Source organism: Ascaphus truei, chromosome 16 (assembly GCF_040206685.1).
Source record: "Ascaphus truei isolate aAscTru1 chromosome 16, aAscTru1.hap1, whole genome shotgun sequence".
NCBI classification, from domain to species: Eukaryota; Metazoa; Chordata; class Amphibia; order Anura; family Ascaphidae; genus Ascaphus; species Ascaphus truei.
Genome location: NC_134498.1, coordinates 2,993,584 through 3,014,619, shown reverse-complemented (window position 1 = coordinate 3,014,619; position 21,036 = coordinate 2,993,584). Strand labels below are relative to the sequence as shown.

General features: G+C 38.6%; 1 protein-coding gene across 1 annotated transcript; it reads left to right on the top strand.

Moving 5' to 3' along the window:
- Positions 1–14,353: 14,353 nt before the first annotated feature.
- On the top strand, positions 14,354–17,233 carry LOC142467254 (brain-specific homeobox/POU domain protein 3). The gene is made up of 2 exons (XM_075572711.1): positions 14,354–14,551; positions 15,141–17,233. Exons 1-2 carry the CDS (start codon positions 14,432–14,434, stop codon positions 16,059–16,061), a joined length of 1,041 nt encoding a protein of 346 aa, XP_075428826.1. The 5' UTR covers positions 14,354–14,431; the 3' UTR covers positions 16,062–17,233.
- The last annotated feature ends 3,803 nt before the right edge of the window (positions 17,234–21,036 follow it).

The following is a 21,036-nucleotide window of genomic DNA, read 5'->3' as shown; positions in this document are numbered from 1 at the left end:
ATTGAGGACCTTGGCCTTGCTGGAGTACCCCTCTATGAATCTGCGGTAGTATAGCAAAATTCCAGGAAGTATCGAAGCTACATCATGTTGTCTTGTCTGGGCCAGTAAACTACGGCTTCGACTTTAGCGGGGGCGGTAGCCACTCCTTCCATGGACACTATGTGCCCACATAGGTGACCGATATGTGGCAGAAGTGACACTTGTCCAGCGATAGCTTCATGCCTTCTTTTCCCAGTCTATCCAGAACTTTCAGAAGGCTTTCTCTGTGCTCTTCCAGTGTCTTTACAAACACGATGATATTGTTCAGATAAGACTAGGCATTCCTGGGAGGTTTATATCCCTATGGTCTTCTCCATCAACCTTTGAAATGTCGCAGGCGCACCACAAATGCCTTGGGATATTCGGGTAAACTGGTAGAACCCAAGGGGGCAGACAAACGCTGTCTTCTCCTTGTCTTTGGAGCGCATGGGTACTTGGTAGTATCCAGATCTAATATCCAACATGCTGAATCACTGGCTGCCTGATAGAGCGCTGAGAATTTCCTCGATCTGCGGTAGGGTATATTGGTCCGGTACGTATGACGGTTCAGTGTTTGGCGGTCTACGCATAAACAGACAAACCCATTCTTCTTGCGTAGCACCACGATCGGGGAGGCATAGGGGCTATGGGACTCTGTTACAATGCCTGTCTTCTCCATCTCCTTCAGGACGTCCCTTACATCCTCCAGCTCTCTGGGAGTGATGCAGTGGAACACTCCCAGAATGGCATGGCATCATTCAACTGGATCGTGTGCTGGATGCTCGTGCTGCAGCCCACATCCTTCTCGCTGGTGGAGAATACCTCCCAGCGCTCCTCCAACTTGGCACTCTTCTTCTCCAATGGGAGTGGGTGATATCCAGGAGAAGGCTTTGAGTTTGTTGTAGTTGTGGGACTGTGAAGATTGCGCTATGGCGTCCACCAGTGTTGGTAGTGTCACTCCCAAATCTGAGCCTCCGGTTGACAGGCGACTAGGGCATTCAGGCCGGTAGCTATGGACTGGCATCAGGCTAGTTCCGTACCTCCTGGGGGTGTCTGAGGGGTATGGAATTTCAGCTCAGTAAGGCACCTCTGATGTGGGTCCCGGACTGAAGGTTACCATGGGTATGGGTAGGTCAGGGTATATCAACGGACAGTCCACAGGCAGGGCTTCCAGAAAATGCAGGACCAGGGGGGTATCTTCTTCATGTATTTCGTGGCCGGCAGCCACTAGAACAATTTTCCAGTGGTATGTAGGGTCCCAATTTAGGCTTATGTGCCGGATGTTAGCAAAACCGGGAAAGGGTCTTAGGTAGTTGCAGACTTCCCGTGGGGGTGCATCGTCCCCCACTGTGACCATGTTGCGGGGGGATTTGGGGAATTTTAAGGCCCAGTCGCGGACCTGTTGCTTGGAGGGTACAAACATGATTCTATAATTTTTGTCACTATTCTCTCAGGCACTCCAGGTCTGAATCTCAGCAGCGCCTCTAAATGTAGCCCCCTTTCCCTATGACAAAAAGAATTGTGCTTATACAGCGCTAATCCTAAAACAATAATACCAATAGGGACAAAATTATGCTGAGAAAAGAAAATTGGGGCAGCCAGGTAAGGACTGGTAGAACAGCACCAGAAGGAGCACAACAAAAACAAATACAGACCAGCGCACAAACAGTGAATGAAATGTCCAATGAGACCAAAGTATAGTCCAATCAATGATGAATCAGGCTTCACTCACTGGATCCGTGATATGCGGAAAAAATGACAAAAAATATATCGGGGGGGGGGGGGGGGCGGTGGCAGCAGCGGAGGCAGTGAGGAGGAGGACGCAAGGATGCGGCAGCCGGCCGATAAGTATTTTCAGATGCAAGGGGGTTGGGTTTCTTACTGGAATATGTCGGCCCTCTCCATCTCCCTCCCTGTCTCCCACTCTCTCCCACTCCCTCTCTGTCTCCCACTCCCTCCCTGTCTCCCACTCCCGCTCTGTCTCCCTCTCTGTCTCCCACTCTCTCCGTCTCCCACTCCCTCTCCCACTCCCTCCCTGTCTCCCACTCCCTCCCTGTCTCCCTCTCCCTCCCTGTCTCCCTCTCCCTCCCTGTCTCCCTCTCCCTCCCTGTCTCCCTCTCCCTGTCTCCCTCTCCCCATCTCCCTCTCCCTCTCCCCCTGTTTCCCTCTCTGTCTCCCCCCTCTCTGTCTCCCTCCCTCCATCTCCCTCTCTGTCTCATCTTAACTGCCGTATACCTACACCAAAGTAACCTATCCTGCTTTCTTCCATATTCTCAAGTTTCACATGGGGGACATCAGAAGACAGGTAGGGAACACCTCCCCTCCAGTATATTACCTTGAGAGACTGCGGATCAGGTAAGATCCCAGGCAGGATTGCTGCTTTAGAAATTGTGAAGAGGGGGCATCCTGACAATGGTTAATGGGTACAGAAGTCATTCACATCTGTTTTTTTTTTTGTTCGATTAGTGAGGCCATCCGAGGACTAATGGTAGTAAAGTATAAGTGAAATACAATAAATAAACTGTTAATGTAAAAAACAAATTGTGTCCCGGTTTTTCATTTTCAAAATCTGGTCACCCTAGCCAGAGAGATACCTGTGTCGGAAAGAGGACCCTGTGGACACGGATCCGGAGCTCGACGAGATCCTTTGTGAAGATCCATCACCCTGTACAGGACGCGTACCGGGCAGGTACCCACAAGTGCACCAACGCTTCACGGGGCAGCGCTGCCATACACGTGGGCTGGGAGTAGACCGGGACACTGGGACACTGGTGCAGGTTACTTCTACTTAGTGTGGGTTATATGAATATGTGTTATGTTGTTGTTATGTCGCATCTTAAGTTTAGAGAGTAAGTTACCTTCTTCAGTAAAGCAATATATATACAGAAACTGTATGTATTTTACTTTTAAGGTGTTCCCGTTTGGGGCTAGCCAACTATATATTGCGGACCTCATCTGGGTGGAGGCGCTGTCAGAGATGTGTTTTATTGCACCCCAGGCTCCCAAAGGCAGAGGCGCAGGCCTCCTGGAAGCCAGCAGGTAGAGGCAGCACCCATAGTCAGGGCATTCCACCACCTCAGTTAGATAAGGGGAGGGGATAACCTTGTTACATATATATATATATATATATATATATATATATATATATATATATATATATATATATATATATATATATATATATATATACAGTTGGGTCCGGAAATAATTGGACACTGACAGAGTTTTCATAATTTTGGCTCCCTATGCCACCACAATGGATTTGAAATGAAACAACTGTGATGCAATAGAAGTGCAGACTTTCAGCTTTAATTCAAGGGGTTGAACAAAAATATCATATGAAACGTTTAGGAATTGCAACCATTTTCATACACAGTCCCCTTATTTCAGGGGCTCAAATGTAATTGGACAAATTAACACAATCATAAATAAAATGTTAATTTTTCATACTTTGTCAAGAATCCTTTGCAGGCAATCACTGCTTGAAGTCTGGAATGCATGGACATCACCAAACGCTGGGTTTCCTCCTTTGTGATGCTTTGCCAGGCCTTTACTGCAGCTGTCTTCAGTTGTTGTTTGTTCGTGGGTCTTTCTGCCTTAAGTTTTGTCTTCAGCAAGTGAAATGCATGCTCGATCGGGTTGAGATCAGGTGATTGACTCGGCCATTGCAGAATATTCCACTTCTTTGCCTTAAAGAACTCCTGGGTTGCTTTCGCAGTATGTTTTGGGTCATTGTCCATCTGTAAAGTGAAGCGCCATCCAATCAACTTCACTGAATTTGGCTGAATCTGAGCAGACAATATATCCCTATACACTTCAGAATTCATCCGGCTACTTCTGTCTTCTTTCACATCATCAAAAAACACTAGTGACACAGTGCCATTGTAAGCCATGCATGCCCATTCCATCACACTGCCTCCACCGTGTTTTATAGATGATGTGGTATGCTTCGGATCATGAGCCGTTCCAAGCCTTCTCCATACTTTTTTCTTCTCATCATTCTGGTACAGGTTGATCTAGGTTTCATCTGTCCAAAGAATGCTTTTCCAGAACTGGGCTGGCTTTTTTAGATATTGTTTGGCAAAGTCTAATCTGGCCTTTCTATTCTTGAGGCTTTTGAATGGTTTGCAACTTGTTCTGAACCCTCTGTATTTGCTCTCGTGAAGTCCTCTCTTTATGGTAGACTTGGATAATGATATGCCTACATCCTAGAGAGTATTATTCACTTGGCTGGATGTTGTGAAGGGGTTTTTCTTTATCATGGAAAAGATCCTACTATCATCCACCACTGTTGTCTTCCGTGGACGTCCAGGCCTTTTTGTGTTGCAGAGCTCACCAGTGTGTTCTTTTTTTCTCAGAATGTACCAAACTGTTGATTTGGCCACTCCTAATGTTCCTGCTATCTCTCTGATGGATTTTCTTTTTTTTGTAGCCTAAGGATGCCCTGTTTCACTTGCATTGAGACCTCCTTTGACCGCATGTTGTGGGTTCACAGCAGCAGCTTCCAAATGCGATTGCCACACCTGGAATCAACTCCAGACCTTTTACCTGCTTAATTGATGATGAAATAACGAAGGAATAGCCTACACCTGTCCATGAAACAGCTTTTGAGTCAATTGTCCAATTACTTTTGGTCCCTTGAAAAAGAGGGGGCTACATATTAAAGAGATGTCATTCCTAAACCCTTCCTCCAATTTGGATGTGAATACCCTCAAATTAAAGCTGATAGACTGCACTTTAAGCACATATTCATTATTTAATTGTAACTTTAATTTATTTTGGTACACAGCCAAAATAACAAAACTTGTATCAGTGTCCAATTATTTCCGGGCCTAACTGTAAATACAGGAGAGAAAAAACACAGGCGCAAATAGTGATAAGTGAAAACTGTTGCAAAGTATCAGGGAAGAATTAATAGCATATGGACGAAACCAAAGAAGATGAATCTGAAATAATAAACAAGAAGCAACATATGGTGAAGTATGCTTGTATTCTTCAGAATGCGCAAAAGACAAAAGGCTAATTACAAAGTAGCAGATAAATCAGGCATGTAGGATATCAAGATCCTCTCCTCACTGCTGATCTGTGTGGCGGCTTGTTGGTTCTGGCTCCACCTGGAACGCAGAGACTCCGCACAGGCTCAGATGTGTCTGCAGCTGCTTCCAGTGTTGTCCTGGCTATCCCTCCAGTCTCGCAAGATTGCGAGTATGACGTCAGCGCGTTGTTGTATCCATTGAAGAGAGGAATCGGCATACACTGTCCAGCTAATACTAGACCAATATTGCCATATAGAGCTAAGAACTCAGAGTCAGGGAGACCTTAAGGAAATGATATTCCAGCCTCCACCCTACGCGTATCGTCTTGAAAAAGACTTAATCAGGGGTATGCATCTGTGTAGCTAGCAAGTGTATTTAAAGGCTGTACTAGCTCCTAATAGGTTAATTGGCTAGCCAACGCCCAAATGCCTTATAGCTGCACAGAGACATATGCTAATTAGTATATAAATACAATGAACCCTTAAATTTATACATATACATATTCTAACCAATTTCATAAAAAAATTTAATACACATAAGAATAAAATAATCTTTTAAAAAAATCTTTTAATAAAGAATGCAAAAACTCTGTTTAAGAGGTATATATATTATTTCAACCATAGATCTTGTATAGCATTATATTATCAGAAAGAACTTTGTACTTTATAATTCAATTCAACTTCCTAGTTGCATAAAACATATCTATATATATATATATATATATATATATATATATATATATATATATATATATATATATATAATCAAAAAATAAATAGATGATACCGTTCTGTGGCTAACGAAATGCTTTTATTTGTGCGAGCTTTCGAGATACACTGATCTCTTCTTCCGGCGATGTTACAATGAATGAAGCAAGGATTACTTAAAAACAGTGTCTCTTGGAATGTTATCTGTGCTGGTCCTTCCCCCGTGTGGATGAGATTTATGGCTGGAGGTGTCAAAGGGTAACTGAAAACAAGTGAAGAAAGAGTGTGTATGTGTATCAGTGTGAATAAAAATGAATGGAGAGCCCACAGTATAAACTGTGCTCTACACAAGGTGTGTGTGGAGTGAGAGGGGATATAAATGGTGTGGGTGGGTGTGGAAATGTGAGAGTTTGTAGCACAACTAAAAGTGTGTGTGGATACTATGTGGTCCCTATTGGTGTATAGGGATGGAAAAATAAGGAGTATTAGTATGTGTGAGAGACAGCTGTGTGTGCATACATATAGCACAGTATGTACATACATGGCCTTTAGCGCTCATGGGAAGAGAGTTCGCTAGTGTCAGTAATGACTCATAAAATTTCGATCTCTGTTTAGGCCACTGCTAAGTGTCCCGAACAGTTGCATAAATTTGTATTCATGCAACCGTCTCTCTTTCGGGGTTTTAAGATTACCTTTGAGTATGGCAACCCTCAGATCGTTCATCTTATGGCCAGAGTCAGAGAAATGTTCACCAACAGGACTGTCTCTTATTCCGCGTGTGATGCTGTGGCGATGCAGGTTCATTCTCTTGTTTAGCCCCTGTCCTGTCTCACCTATGTAGTAGCAGCCCCCTGGGCATTTCATGCACATGATGAGGTACACGACATTGCTGGAGGAACAGGTGAACCCTCCTCTGATTTTGTATTCCCGATTCTTGTGTGGTATTTGTATTGTGTCCGCTGTGTAGAGCATTGCGCAGGTTTTGCATCTTGGGTCCTGGCATGGTTTTGTCCCGCATTCAGTTGTACTGCTGAATACTTTACTCCTCACCATAATATTCTTGAGATTATGGGGTTGTCTGTATGATAATAAGGGTGCTTCAGTATATATATATATATATAGATATGTTTTATGCAACTAGGAAGTTGAATTGATATATATATATATATATATATATATATATATATATATATATATATATAATACAAAATTATTTAAAATACATAAAATATAAAACATACATAAACGAAAAAGAATAAGAACACAAAAAAAAATATTATACATGGTTGGCTATAGGCATTCTTATCTTCGGGGCCGAAGGGCTATACATGAGTTATTACTCTAACCTGTGAATTTACATGGGCTGATATTATTGCAAAAATGCACCTAGATCTTATATCGGTATTGAAACAATACCAAAAACGTGTCCATAGTACTAAATTTGTGCCAAACTCATGGGGTGACCAGATGAACTGATCCTCCTACATCCCCATTAGGAGATTTGCATAGCTTGGCACAAATTTAGTACTATAGACACGTTTTGTGGATGATATATTTTTTATTTGGAAGGGTGATATTAACTCACTTTTATAATTTTTCGAATACATTAATCACAACACTTTTAATTTACATTTCACTTTTAAATATAGCACTAGTGAGATTGAGTTTCTTGATCTACTTATCTATATAGGAAATGGTAACATCTGTACTAAAACTTACTATAAACCAGTAAGTTGCCTCAACTACATAGAGGCAGACAGTAACCATTTGAGTATTTGGCTCAATAATATCCCCCAAGGGGAATTTAGAAGAGTTAAACGGAATTGCACTAATAATAGTGTATATGAACAACAGGCGGAACTCATGCTTAATACATTTAAATCTAAAAATTATAATAAAGCAATACTTGATCAATTATACTCTAAAATAAATAATATAGATAGGAAATATCAATTAAAAAAGTGCAAAATATGTAAATTGGACCCTCATGGTTCTAAACAAACTAGGAGCTTCTCTTCAACTCATACAGGAATATTATAATATAAGACACTTTATAAATTGTGATTCATCAAATATTGTATGCAGGAATAGGATATTCAGCGCTCGTGCTGCAGAAGTGATAGTTGGAATAATCCCTGTGCTGCACGTGCATGGAGCGTCTCCCCAGAGGCTCCCACTTCAGAGGTGATCCCCCCTCAAGAGGGGGGAGGACACCCTGAGAAACAAAGAAAGAAAATTGCACAGAAGCGCACAAGGGATGGAGTTAATAACAGTATTTAATAAAACAAACACATAAATGGCTGAGAGGATCCAACCCCTTCTCAGCTCAAAAGGTAAAAGTAAAATGCCCAGAAATTAAAGCCATACATGTGGTCTCTTAACATAAAATGTCTAGGAAAAATACATCACATACAACAAAAAACATTCAATGTAAAAGTAAACAGAGAAAGTACTAACAGCCCAAGGGGATTTAAATAAAAACCGCCATAGAGGACTAAATACCCGCTGACAGGGGGCGACGGACACTTACACTAGGGCAAAGGTGGGGGTCCACAGCTGACCGCACAGAATCCGGATCGCGGCACCTGGGAAGATTGAACAGCCACCACTAGAGCCTCAGGCAGGTCTGTGCGGTCAGCTGTGGACCCCCACCTTTGCCCTAGTGTAAGTGTCCGTCTCCCCCTGTCAGCGGGTATTTAGTCCTCTATGGCGGTTTTTATTTAAATCCCCTTGGGCTGTTAGTACTTTCTCTGTTTACTTTTACATTGAATGTTTTTTGTTGTATGTGATGTATTTTTCCTAGACATTTTATGTTAAGAGACCACATGTATGGCTTTAATTTCTGGGCATTTTACTTTTACCTTTTGAGCTGAGAAGGGGTTGGATCCTCTCAGCCATTTATGTGTTTGTTTTATTAAATACTGTTATTAACTCCATCCCTTGTGCGCTTCTGTGCAATTTTCTTTCTTCATCAAATATTGTATACCTGGTACACTGTCCCTGTCAAAAACAATATATAGGGTGCACCACAAGAAAGCTAAAACTTCGCTTTGCTGAGCGCATTGTAAACAATCAAAGGGGTTTCTTACAACATACATTATCTAGACATTTTGTTGAGAAACATAATTGTGATCCTGTAGGCATTCGTTTTATTGGGATCGATAGGCTACCTGCTAACTGGAGAGGAGGCGATAATATTAATGCCATCTCCAAGCTTGAGACCAAGTGGATCCATACAATGAAAACTTTGGTTCCACTTGGTCTCAATACCAATATATATCTAGGTGCATTTTTGAAATAATATCAGCCCATGTAAATTCACATTTTGTATAGGTAACTACTCCCAGCTCCAAAAATAGCGATATAAAGACTCTGAGAAATGATCTGAGATACCCAAAAATGAAAAGTATATGACATATATGAAGTCCAAAAGATGGTTCTAAATCCGCAGCAAATCAGGTTATAAGTTCTTGGGCAAATAACATCGCCTATTGTGTACAATAAAGGACTGAACTAACAGGGAAAGATGAACCCAATAAGAGAGTAGCTAGAGAAACTAGAGCCAGCCTTGAACCGAACCCTTAGTAACTCATTAGCATAAATATCTCGGTCCTAGCTTCTGCATCCCTTAATGTCCAAAGATATTGAGGTAAATACCTGTGTCCTTATGATAAAGCCTAGTAGTATCCCGCGGGCTGGAGCTATGGTGATACCGAAGCCTCAGACCGTCCGGGAAAAACTTCAGGCTACTCACATGGAGGTGCCCGTCTCCTCTCGGCGTTCTCCCATGAGGCGTAGCGAATTGCCAGAACCTGCACTGCGGAAGTGCGTCATTCCAATCGTGGGGCAGTAGAGTTGAAAGGAGTATGTTCCTTGAGAAAGGGCTGGAGAGCCTGAAACATGTAGGAGATTTTGTTTTTTATGTTAGTTTGTTTTTTGTTTTTAACAATATAATTCAATAAACCTTTTTTATTTTTTGCTACCTCTGGTGAGTTGATCGGTGCTTTCTCTGGGTTCCTGCTGTTCCACCAATTTTTTGAACTCTCATGTAAATTCACAGATTAGAGTAATAACTCATGTATAGCCCTTCGGTCCCAAAGATAAGAATGCCTATAGTCAACCATGTACTGTATAATAATGGGAAAAAAATTGTGTTCTTATTCTTTTTCGTTTATGTATGTTTTATATTTTATGTATTTTAAATAATTTTGTATAATTGTTTTATATATATATATATGTTTTAAGCAACTAGGAAGTTGAATTATAAAATACAAAGTTCTTTCTGATAATATAATGCTATACAAGATCTATGGTTGAAATAATAAATACCTCTAAAACAGAGTTTTTGCATTCTTTATTTTAAAAGATTTTTTTAAAAGATTTTTTTATTCTTATGTGTATTAAAAATGTTTATGAAATTGGTTAGAATATGTATATGTATAACTTTAAGGGTTCATTGTATTTGTATACTAATCAGCATATGTCTCTGTGCAGCTATAAGGCATTTGGGCGTTGGCTAGCCAATTAACCTATTAGGAGCTAGCTAGCCTTTAAATACACTTGCTAGTGTAGCCCTCTTTCCTCCACCCTAAGTGAGATTGAGGTGGGTAGGTGTAACTGACTACTTATCAGATACAATAAGAACTACAATAGTGTGGTGCTGTACCTATTGGCAACCAGGAGGGCTGAGCTTCCGCCACTGGGAACCTGGGGTATATACTTACACTCGGTGCAGCGCCTCCACTGATGAGGGATCCCAATGTGGTGAGAGTGTGCCCTCACCAGAACAACCATACAGTAAATACACACAATGTGAATAAACAGTATTTACTGAGCATGAACGATAACTTCAATGAAACTCTCTTTGCATAACATCGATACATCATATGAATAACATTGCATCACCCTGAATGCATACCATCCCCTCACCCACATGTCCATCATCACATCACCCTCAGTCCCTTTGATAATGATGTGCTTGGGCACCTTATCCCTTGAGTGTCCACAACTATAAAGAGAGTGTGAGTGTGAGGGATAGCGCTTCCCTGTGTTGGGGTCCGGTGGTACACTTATTATACTACCTCCCTGATCACTGCTCTGGATCAGGATAATCCTTGGAACTCAGCAACACAGCACAATGATCCCACGTCGCACTGCGCTGCTCTCTGCAGGAATGGATACACACGCTGACTCCACAGGGGAGGGATCCCCAGCCGAAATAATCCTTTACCACAGTCTCTGCTATGTCGTCAGATACTCTTCCTGCTACACGCAGTACTGACAGTCAGGCACTGTCATGCAGCATTCCTCTTTCTCTCTGAGCATGGTTAAGGAATCCCTGTCTTAAGGCAGTCCCTATAACATACAGTTATTCCTCTACAGTGTCTCAGGGGACTAACTGGGCCCTGGGCATATACCTCTACCCTAGTCCCTGCATGCAGAAGATCTCTTACTGTAGATTCTGTCTGATCCCAGACTCTGGCAGCTCACCACGTGCAACTGGCACTGGTGATATTACACAAACTGAATACCTTAGAAAACACCCCCCCCCCCTGTTCTTTCTATGAGGGGCCTTTCACTGACACAGTCAAAGCTAACTGCTGTGGCTGCACTCAAAGCCACACTGTCTCTTCTTGTCAGAGCACACAGCACTGCAGCTGTGTCACTGACCAGACTTACACTCACCTAAGGGCAGGGTCCCTACCTAAGGGGCCTTCCCTATGAAGTTACCCACTAACCTAGTGGGGAGTGGGGCCTACCTGGAGCCTGGGGGTTACCTGGCCTAGTGTAAGAAGCCACTTGCTCCTTACACACTTCCTTCCCGTTCCTTCTCCCAGCTCCAACTGACTAGCATGGTCTCTGCAACATTGTATCCTTATCAAAACAGGAGAAACTGCAAACTCTATTTGCTGGCTGGCTGCACGTGATGTGGGTGAAAGGGCAGTCCCCAGAGGCTGCTGGGAATTGTAGTCCACTCAGGATCTCTTTAGCATTGGGAACACGTGCGCTATGCTTAACTGTGCCTATGCGACCTTGGGGAGTCCCTGCACTACGGAGCGCCATCTCTGTCCCTTCGCGCTCACTATATTGGCCGCCGCATCGCGTCTGCGCATGCGCGAGCCTCTGCGCCCGTGCGGACTTAACAAAGATGGCGGCGCCGTGCCACTGACGCCACTGAGAGACGCGCTCGCCCCCGCAACTGCCTTCTCACTGGTGAAGGTAAGGGGAAGAGGAACGGGGAACCGGGGAGCCAAAGGGGACCTGGCTATACTAGCTACACAGATGCATTCTCCTGATAAAGTCTTTTTCAAGACGATATGCGTAGGGTGGAGGTTGGAATACTGTAGCATTTCCTTAAGGTCTCCCTGACTCTCTGAGTTCTTAGCTCTATCTGGCAATATTGGTCTAGTATTGGCTGGACAGTGTATGCCGATTCCTCCCTTCAACGGATACAACAACGCGCTGACGTCATACTCACAATCTTGCGAGACTGGAGGGTTAGCCAGGACAACACTGGAGGCAGCTGCAGACACATCTGAGCCTATGCGGAGTCTCTGCGTTCCAGGTGGAGCCAGAACCAACTAGCCGCCATACAGATCAGCAGTGAGGAGAGGATCTTGATATCCTACATGCCTGATTTATCTGTTACTTTGTAATTAGCCTTTTGTCTTTTGCGTATTCTGAAGAAAACAAGCATACTTCACCATATTTTGCTTCTTTTTTGTTATTTCAGATTCATCGTCATTGGTTTTGTCCATATGCTATTAATTCTTCCCTGATACTATGCAACAGTTTTCACTTATCACTATTTGCACCTGTGTTTTTCTCTCCGGTCTATATATCCATTACTATTGTGTATAGTATTAACACATTGGCAGCATTTAATGGAACATTGTCTGACTATAGTTTTTTAATTGCGCACTTAGTTATTCTATTATATATATATATATATATATATATAATATATATATATATATATATAATATATATAATATATATATAAAATTATATATATATATATATATATATATATATATATATATATATATATATATAAAAAACATCACTTGTGCGTACATTCACATGTCTTAGGCAGGTCTGATTTTAGTTGGCTGACGTCAGTCAGCCTTTCTATACAAGGGCGCGCACGGCAGGGAGAGGGGAGCCGACAGACAGCCGCAAAGATGAGGAAATTCATCTTTTCGCGCCGCTACCGGCGCTGAATGTATGTATGTGTGTGTGTATATATGTATGCATGTTTATGTATGTATATGTGTGTGTGTATGTATTTGTGTGTCTGCACAAGTCTAAGAAATGTTTTATTTTTACCAATATTTTTTTTTAAATAAATAATAAATTGCACATAAACACACACACACACACACACACACACACACACACACACACACACACACACACACACACACACCCATATACATACATATACAAATAAAGACACACAAACACACATAAACACACTCAATATATATATATATATATAAACACACATACCCACACAATATATATATATTTGGAGAAGGAGTGGCTCAGTGAGTGAAGTCACTGACTGGTATTGAAAGTTCCCAGCAGCAGAGACTGGTTCAATTCCCTGTGTCGGCTCCTTGTGACCCTGGGCAAGCCACTTTATCTCCCTGTGCCTCAGGCACCAAAAAAAAAACCAACTGATTGTAAGCTCCATGTGGCAGGGACCTGTGCCTGCAAAATGTCTCTGCAAAGTGCTATGTAAAACTAGCAGCGCTATACAAGAACGTGCTATTATATTATATATATATAAAAATAAAGGCGTATTAGGTGATACCTTTTTTATTTGAACTACAGTAACAATTTATATTTGAAACTATAAATTGTTAGTCCAAATGAAAAAAGGACACACAAACATTCTTATATTTTAGTTAGTTCAGGATTATTAAATATACAATGTCTGCTATTTTCTCTTCTTGGAAGCAATGACGGCTCTTTATTTCTAAATTGAATTTTACAAAAATAAAAGTGTAATACTATTTATCAAAGAACTATAATTTACTAAATAAATCTTGCTTTTGAAAGACTGCACTATTTCTTAAGAAATATTTTTAAATTGCTAATAAATGAGGAGATAGCAAGAAATAGATAAAACGATAACTACTGTATATGTATTTGAATAAAAGAGAACAAAAGTGTAGTTCAGGGCTATTTTTGTGGCAATGAATGGAGACTTATAGTCAGTCACATTTTGCCAACTGTATTTGAATTGTAATTCTTGTACCCAGTAATTTCCTCCCTTGGATGTCTTCCCTTTCATTGTCTTACAGCTGGAGACTAGAAGATCCACTTACTAGGAGTTGCATGCTGTGCAATGTAACAGTTCATGCGCACAATGGTATCAAAATACATCCTTAGCCACCTGACTGCCTGCTGTTCATTAGGACACAGGGGAAGGCAAAAGGAGTGGCTGGTGATGCTGTGAGTGATCTCACTGCCTCTAGCTCATCTTTCATTAGGGAGGAGATTTGCTCTCAAGCTCCAATCCTAGAGGCAGAAGGAGGGGTCACTGCCACTGATACTGTGATAAGAAGTCAGACAATAACATCACACCAAAAAGAGCAAAGCTTAACCAAATTCCAACCTGCTCATGCACTAGCAACACGGGTGTCCACAATCCTTTTCACCATGATGTCTATGAACAGCAAACAGGCATTCAGCATGCATCCAATGCTACATGAACCTAAATATAATCCACTACACACCAGCTCAGAAGTCATCAGGAGAGCCTGTCTCCAAGCCCCACAGGTAAGCTTAAAAATATTATATTAATGATAATGTTTATTTTCTAAACTTATGCTGAATGCATATCTATGTTGATAAATGCCTAGTACAGTCATAGGCTTATGCAGGTTGTTTTAATGATAAAGTTAAATGCACTTGAAAGTATTATCCTGACTTGTTCATTTGCCTTCTTAATCTATAATCAATATATTTGTGCTTTTGCGTATTCTCTTCATTCTTGAATTATTAGACTCTCAAAGAGTGTGTTCTTTTGAAAGATATTAAACTTACGCTTTGATTGTGAAAACCTTTAAAAAAAAGATTATACCATTCATGTTTCTAAATGAGCTTGACAATTTTTGTTAGTGTAAGAGAAAATCCATATGCTTTTTGCATATTATACATTGAACTTGCAGAGTTTGTAAATAGAGTACAGTTTAAAATTCTGAATCTTTTTTTAAATGTAACATGTTTAATAGAGGTGCAATTGTAAAATATGAGGTTTATATAGCTTTTTTTATGGTCTAACTCATTGATTAAAAAAAATGTTTACTTAAAAATGTGGCACTGTATAAATTCACAATGTAATTTTATTGTATTTTTTAACTTTCAGCTTCAAAGCAATATCTTTGCTGGTTTTGATGAGACTTTGCTAAGAGGGGCAGAAGCTTTGGCTGCTGTGGATATTGTAACTCAGAAAACACATCCATTCAAACCAGATGCCACCTACCACACCATGAGTAGTGTGTCCTGCCCGCCTACATCTTCTACAGTGCATCTGCATCACCCTTCTGTTTTGACAACCCACCACCCACATCATCATCATCACCATCACCATCACCATCAGCCCTCACAAGGCTTAGAAGGAGACCTTTTAGACCACCTTAACCCTGCCCTCGCTTTAGGAGGTGTCCCAGGACAAGATGTTGGATCAACACCCTCCCACCAGCATGCCCATATGTCAGCCATTAACCACATGGCACACCACACACAGTCTATGAACATGGTTCATAACCATACTTTGGCAACTCATGCAACAATCTCATGCTCTGAAAGTGAGACAGATCCAAGAGAACTGGAATCATTTGCAGAAAGATTCAAACAGAGGAGAATCAAACTTGGGGTAACACAGGCTGATGTGGGATCTGCCTTGGCCAATTTGAAGATCCCAGGTGTTGGTTGCCTCAGTCAAAGCACTATCTGCAGGTTTGAATCCCTCACATTGTCTCATAATAACATGGTGGCTCTAAAGCCCATTTTGGAAGCTTGGCTAGAGGAGGCAGAAAGAGCACAAAGGGAGAAAATGACCAAACCTGAAATCTTTAATGGGGGAGACAAGAAACGCAAACGTACTTCTATTGCGGCCCCGGAAAAAAGATCTCTAGAAGCCTATTTTGCCGTTCAGCCAAGACCTTCTTCAGAGAAGATTGCAGCTATTGCAGAGAAACTAGACTTAAAAAAGAATGTAGTAAGAGTCTGGTTTTGTAATCAAAGGCAGAAACAAAAAAGGATGAAATTTTCAGCAACATACTGAAAAACAAAGCACAGATTCAAACTGACATAATAACTTGTTTTGTGCTCAATCTAAGGGAATTTAAATACCACCAAGAGTTGGCTTGTGTATCATTTCAACCTGCATTTTTTTGTCTTTATATTTTGGCAAATAAATGAACTGTTAAGGGACTGTGACTGGAACAAAATATCCACCTGTAAAGTTGTGAGTGGAACTGGTGAGTGGAAAGTTTGGGATAGTGTCTTTGGTTTAACTAAGACTTATTTGACCAAAATTCATTTGATTTTTTATAAAATAAAAATTAAAAAATCAAAAAGGAATGAAAAATACACAAATGAAACTTGAAATACCCATCTATTCATCTCAGTTTTAACTACCCTTTTATATTTATGACTGTAAATATTAACCTGTGATGATATTGCACCAGTTGTTAAAGTTTTAAGTTATTACTAATATTATTTGCTGTACAGCACACATAACTTAAATATAATTTAACATAAAATAATTGCATCTACGTAAAAAAGCCTTCCCATTGCATGGTTTACTTCACTTTCCCCTAGTTTTTAAACACCCATTGCATTTCGAATAACTGTTCTGTTTCTACCTCATCAGCTATGAAGCATATACTGTATCTGGAATCATGATTTCTGTAGGGAAAAAAAGAATGGTTAAATATCCATGTCCCTGCTATTTCACTGCAATGATGCTTTGACAATCAAATCATTTCATTTACATTAATTCCTAGGTTCCCCTTGAAATGTTTATGACAATGTATATGGGACATTTTCTCAGTTTGTCTGTAGCATTTCAGCACAGTCTCACTATTTGTGTGTGGGCGCATTATTTTGATGTCTAAAATATAGATGACACCATTGAGAGTTTTATTTTTAAAAGTTTAACTTATATGTAACTGATTCCACAATGAATATTTAAAGTTAATTATTTTGGAAATATTTAACTTTGCACTTTCTGGGCAAGACACATTTTGCTTGGCATATTAATGGAGAGAATTCCCTCTGTTTCTTTTTTTAGGAGTATTTACTTTTTTTATGTGTGTACTGAATGAAATTTTGTGTCTGTGTATGCTACAGAATTTCAAATAAACCATGCACGATTACCTCATTGTTTCCCCGTCTCCGTACTATTATTTTAATTTCAGAGTTTATCCATTTTTATCTCAAAATTGTACAGATTCAAAACCAGTAATCTGCTATGTCCTGTATACAAATCTATTTTTTGGGGGGGGGGAGGGGGGGTTACTGAATAGATTTTCCTACTAATGTTTTTAAATAAAAAAAAAACCAAGTGGTGTACAAATCTGTATATTTAAAAAAGAAAAAGGAAATGAATTGTCACTTAGTTTGTATAATATTAAGGTATAGAGTATATGTATCAAACTATTCTTTCTACAAGCCAGAAGAAGATGGGATTTGCACCCCAAAACATTGCTTGTTTTGGGGGGGTTATTATGCCCTAATAAACATGTATTTTTGCTTCCTGTACCCCTGCAGTTGAATTGATTTTCCTGGGCGCGCACCAGGTATTTTCTTAGTTGTTTTTTCAAACTAATAAAAACAAAGTATGTAATTGAAAATAAGACATTTGTGGCATCATGGAAACATTGACACATACAGTAGGCCATCATTTGACAAATATCTGCTAGATCAGATAACATTGAAAGTGTTATTTTACAAGGAAATGTAAATAAGTTGACTAAAAATGGGCAGCACAACAAAAACCTGTAAAGAACAACATTTTATTTACCGACATGGACCAAATAAAATATTGATGTATTTATGTATATCTTCTATAGTTCCATCTATATAGAGAGCGTTACAGCAGTAATAGACACAACAAAATAACATGAAATGTAATAAATAATGGGAATAGGCACTTCAAACAATAAAATTAACCAATAGGAAGGGAATGCCTGCTTCAAAGATCTTCAGTAAGAGGTACAGTATGCAGGGAGAACTTATAGAGACAGCAGGAAGGTGATATTGTAACTGTGCGTGCAACGGGTGAGTATTTTGCAGCAATTGAAATGCTTCATTAAAGATTTTAGATACATGTAAACTATAGAACAGCATTAAAGAATGCACCTTTACAAATGAAATTAAAGGTATTATCCCAATGCTGTTAACATACTACCCTCAGCTAGAATTAATAAGAACAGTTGAAAGATAAGTAAGATGTAACAAATGTGAATGTTCTGTAACCCTGCAAATACATATATACTCTTCAAATTATTTTCCTTGAATAAAAACATGTGCTGGACACACGTTTTGTTAGCGACATGCTTCAACATATTGTAGATGAATTAGAAAATGTTACACATATATAATTACAGAAAAATAATTACCCAAGCCATTCATTTCTTTATATAACGATTGTACTTTAAGTGACTTTTTGTTAGAGGTTGGAGTACTGTAACTGTAAAGCATCATCTTGAGATATTTTAGAATACGCCTTGACAAATATATAATTCATTATTAGACTAAATCTAAATCTAGAATTGTGAATTAAAAGTGTCTTATAATAAAGTAACAAAATCATAAATAATTACAGAAGCAGAAATCTACATTGCCCAATGAAATGTTTAAAGGGTTAAGTAACCACTGTTGCACCATACTCGATCAGATTATTAGTATGTAATAAATATATAAAGTATCATAAATACAATATGCATTAGTCATTAACATATAATTTTTAAATTCCACTGTAATGAAAAGTGATGTTAAGAGTTTAATGTTACTTTTTATTCATTAGGAGTGTTACCTATTGAAAAATGAGAAAATTATTACAAATTTTGTTCATAAACAACATTTGCTCCATGGAATATGTATTAACCATTGCAAGTAAAAAATGGTGTCAATTTGACAAAATCTGAAATGTAATTGCGCTTGTTTGTGCCTATGTGCCTACTCCATTTTTCTCAATGTACACCTTATGTCACAAATTATTTTAGTCAAATATTTAAAATGGTACGTACTTAAAAAAAAAAAAAATATATATATATATATATATATATATATATATATATATATATATCTGTGCATCCAAACAAATAGTTGAACCTGTGTCAAAATTGTCCGCCAAGTGAAACCTAGGTAAAGCCTAACAAGTCTGTTTGTATTGTTAGCTCAGAATTAAGTTGCTATTTACCAACCAAAAATGTTTTTGTTGCAGCATAGATGTTTTGTTACATGGGTTAACAAAATGTGTTATGTTCACAGGATAGCTATTATTAATATGATTACACAAATAATTAATATTGACTAAAATTAGTTATAAAAAATAAAATGCACTTAATTCTGTTTTAATGTTGTATATCAATCAGGTATTCCATGTGACACAATGCGTCAAACTTAATTTCAAACAACATAATATCCTTCATACATATGACGCACATTTCATGGTGGTTTGTACTTTTTTTTAGCACTAAGTCTTTGACGCACAAAACAATAAGGCATACTCTTAGGCACCTATGTCACATAAGCTCCTATGGAATTTCTGTGACAACCACATCTATAATTAGACTAAAACCTTCAACAAAAATAAAGAAGAAAGTACAACATGCACACCTTTTGAAAGCTTGAAAGTGTGTTGCAAATATATAAGTATGTCTCATCTAAAATAACTGCATTTCTCTAACTCATCAGCAATTTTTTTTTACATATCTCCAATCATGATTTGTGTTCAAAATATATGGTTAAATATTTATGCTCCTGCAATTTAACAGCAAAAATGCTTAAACAAATCATGTAAGTTTATGACAACGTCAACAGTTTGTTGGTTTTTGGTTTAATTTTACAGTTCTTTCCCTTGCTTATGTGTTCCACTTTATTTTTTAATGTCTAAAAAGGGTAACATGAGTAATTTATTTCACAATATTTACCTCTTTATTCTTTAGGCAAAAAAAAACCACAACCTGCTTGGAACATTACAAAATACATTCTCCTTTGTACCATTTTTTATAAGTATTTAACTTATTGTATGTGTTCTGAATGTTTTGGGAAAGTTTTGTGTCAATGTATCTACAATTTCAAATAAACATAGACACCTCATTTCTACTATGCGTTAATGTATTTTTAATGTCTGAAATTATATTTTTTAAGTTATCAAAGTAAAATAGTTAATGGATTTATATCTCTATATATTTAGATAGGAATATTAGATTTGTTAATTGTAAAGTCAATTATCATATGCTACAGTCTTTCTTATAAAGTTTGCAAATTCAAAAATGCTATATATATATATATATATATATATATATATTAAAAATATATTTACATTAATATATATATATAGTCCCTCTGTAATTAGCATTTGTACAGTAATACAAAAAAATAATTACAGATTATCTGACATAAAAATCTAATACATGTTTTTGCTTTGATAAATCTGGTGTTGAGACATTTTGATCAACAGCCCTCAATTTGACTACAATTTGTTCAAGGGAAATGAGATAAATGTCAAATGGTGCATTTAATTAAATCAAAATGTTATTTTCCAAAGTAACTGAAAGCATGTTGGCTTAAAAAAAAAATCAACACAAAAAATCAAAGAAATATTTCATTAACAAACAGATGAAATGTCAATAAATGTTTTAAGCTAAGTGCATAACAAGGATGCTTGTTCACCAAGGATCAAAATATATCAAAGGGCTTTTCCCACTAGTATTAACATGCTGTTTTCTTGGCCAGAATTGATAAGAAAAGCTTTACAATTTAAATCTAAAGAGAAGATATAACAAATGCCAGTGGATCATCTCAGAAAATGAATAGCTTCTTTAAACTCTTTCCCTTAAAGAAAATAGTTTGCCTAGCACATGCTTTGGTGGTTAGCAATATTTTAGAAGAGTTATAGGATAAATCACATTGACTTAAAATACGTTTTTAAGAATATTGAACTCGGTTACATTTACATCTAAATCAAACATCGTGGTATGGGAATATTTCCTATTTATGTAACGAAAGTATTGAAATTAGTGCTG

Excerpts from the sequence above, each read along its gene's own strand:
- LOC142467254 (XM_075572711.1), top strand. The coding sequence starts at position 14,432 with ATGATGTCTATGAACAGCAAACAGGCATTCAGCATGCATCCAATGCTA. Across the intron at positions 14,552-15,140 it reads CCTGTCTCCAAGCCCCACAG|CTTCAAAGCAATATCTTTGC; the intron begins GTAAGCTTAAAA and ends TTTAACTTTCAG.